The 2,541-nt window shown below is 53.6% G+C and overlaps 1 protein-coding gene across 1 annotated transcript in view; it reads right to left on the bottom strand.

Annotated features, from left to right (window-relative positions):
* Positions 1 to 2,003: 2,003 nt before the first annotated feature.
* LOC123112046 (low molecular mass early light-inducible protein HV90, chloroplastic-like) overlaps positions 2,004 to 2,541 on the bottom strand; it is a 1,576-nt gene continuing 1,038 nt past the window's right edge. The window contains exon 2 of the mRNA XM_044532948.1: positions 2,004 to 2,495. Coding sequence (XP_044388883.1) covers positions 2,142 to 2,495 — 354 coding nt within the window. The 3' untranslated portion in view covers positions 2,004 to 2,141. The remainder of the gene's footprint in view (positions 2,496 to 2,541) is intronic.

Genomic DNA, 2,541 nt, shown 5'->3' with positions numbered 1-2,541 from the left:
GAGGGCCCGCCGCCGCCGGCACCACCCGGGCCAGCGCCGGGGGCGCCCGCCGACGGCGGCGAGGGGAGACGGGGGAGGAGGGGACCTGCGGGCGAGGGGCGCGAGCTCCGCCCCGACCACCTCCCGGGGAGGCGGCGCGAGGCGGCCTAGACGGAGGAAGGGTAGGGCGGAAGGGGGGCGGAGGCGGGGGGCGAGGCCGACGGCCGACGGTGGCGGGAGGGTCGGCGGCGGCGGGAGGGGAGCGGGGGAAACCCTAGCGCCCGCCTAGTCGCGGGAGCCGCTACGGGGAGACATAACCTCGTGTGCATATAATTAATCTCACCCATTCCAATCTTGGCCCCAAGTCGCTTCCACAAGTGACCCGAGGGCCAACCCTAGCGCCGCCGCCTCCTCCCTTTCCCTCTCCTTCCTCCTCCTTGCGCCGCCAAGCGAAGCCCGCGTGGCTGCGGCTGCGGCGGAGAGTCTCCTCCCACCTGCGTGTCTTTTCGGGTAGCGAGGCCTCAAGCGTGTGGGGGCGCGATCCTTATCTAGTGGCCAATGGTGGCGTGGCAGCTAGGCACGCGCGCGCGCGCGTGTGTGTGGACATGGTGACAATACATTGGCGCCGTGGGTCCGTGGGCGGATCTGGCTGCGGCCATTTCTCCTGGCCTTTGAGGCGCGCATTGTTCCCCTCTGGGGCGGCGTGCGACATCGGGCAACATTGGGTAGGACTGGCTCGCGCGGCTTGGAGCGCGTTTGGTGTGGTGTCGGGGCTGCAGTTCTTTTCTGCGCAGGTGGGGCTCCTCTGGTGGTCGACGACGTCTATCAGCGAGCATGTTCAGAAGGCCGACTTGCCCATGCCGATCCGTGCCTCTGCGTTGTGCTCTCCTGACCTGGTGTTCGGTCATGCATGGTGTCGGTCTGAGTTGAGCTCTCTTTCGCGGTTGTGCTGTTGGCGGATCGGCGTCGATGGCCATGGGCAAGGCGGTGTACCCCCCCCTCCACCCCGCGTTCATCGGGACTGGTAGCTTCATTGTTTTATCTTGGAACTTTTTCTATGCTCAACATACATCATCACATGTTTCAAGCCATAATTTGGCTTTTTTGGGGGTTCGATTGCTATATTTATATTAGTTAGTGCATTTTCAGGCATTTAGTGAATATAATTCAAATTTGAATTGTAAGTGTATGAAATAGTTGGCAAAATTGGTTTGAAAAATACTATTTGTATTCTTTAGTCTATGCATAGGCTTTACTCAAGAAAATAAAATGAATTCAAACATCTGGGTGCCAAGCCTCAACCTGGAACATGAACTTATCAATTTTTAATTTATAGAAAAAAGCCAAACAAAATCTAAACAACATGAAACCTAAGATGGTATCATCATATGGTATCAATATGCGAGGTAAAAATTTGATAAGGTTTTGCAGAAGTTATGACATGTACTGCTTGAAAATCGGACCAACTTGGCGAAAGAATTTAAGTTTCGAGAGGGAATGTGCCAGAAGGTGAAGTGCCGGTTGATTCATCGTTTGACCTTAAATAAAATCTAAACATACACCATCACAATTTCTTAACCTTAGGGATCTCCACTTATTTTTAATTCCCTGCTACAACTACTAAGTACACTATGCCATTTCTTGTGTCTATATTGCAATGCTATACGTATTGTAGTTAATACAAATACATGTAGGAAAGAAACACATGATCCGTGTGCTGAATGACCATTGGTGAAGGTAAAGAAAAACTCGGCAAAGCACCTGAGACACGTGTCAAGTAAAATTTGCATCATCTAGCCGCCAAACACTTTATTTTGCCGAATACCCTCTTTTGATACTCGGCAAAGCCTTTGCCAGGTAAGAAACTCAGTATACTCTGCTTTGTGCGAAGGGTATATGCCAAACACCCTTTACCGAATGCAACACTAGGTAAAGACTGTGCCAAAGTTGAAATGACCCTTATCGATTATACTAAGGTACACGATAAAGAAGCAAATTTCAGTACGTGAAAAGAAGATCTCGAATGAGAAACAAAGCAGCTCCCGTAGTATGAACTGTCTTTAATTAGTATAAGCACTACAAAGAATATGAGGATGATCAATTCTCATCATTTACATGTCCTAGGTACAGGTTGTGTTATCCGGTCCACGACAAAGCTAGTTTTACACGTTGATGAAAGGCGCGCCGGTGATGATCTCGGTGGCGGCGAGCGCGACGAGGCCGAGCATGGCGAAGCGGCCGTTCCAGAGCTCCGCGTTGGCGTTCATGATGGCACCGGCTCTGCCCTCAGCGCTCTCGCCCTGGAGCAGTGGCACCAGCGACGCCACAGACAGCACCGCCACGGAGTAGGCGAACCACGCCTGCCCGGTGCCGCTGCCGAGCTGCGAGAGGAGCCCGTCGCCACGGCCTGCTTCCACGGCAAGCGCAGTCACGAAACCCACCATGGCCAGCCGCCCGTTGATGCGCTCCGGCGCGGGTCCGGCGAACGCCAGCGCGTCCCAGATCGAGGTGCTCGCCTGTGTCAGGAACAAATATCAGAAACCTGGCACAAACCGAGTAACA

Source organism: Triticum aestivum, chromosome 5B (assembly GCF_018294505.1).
Source record: "Triticum aestivum cultivar Chinese Spring chromosome 5B, IWGSC CS RefSeq v2.1, whole genome shotgun sequence".
NCBI lineage: Eukaryota > Viridiplantae > Streptophyta > Magnoliopsida > Poales > Poaceae > Triticum > Triticum aestivum.
This window is presented reverse-complemented; position numbering and strand designations above follow the sequence as displayed.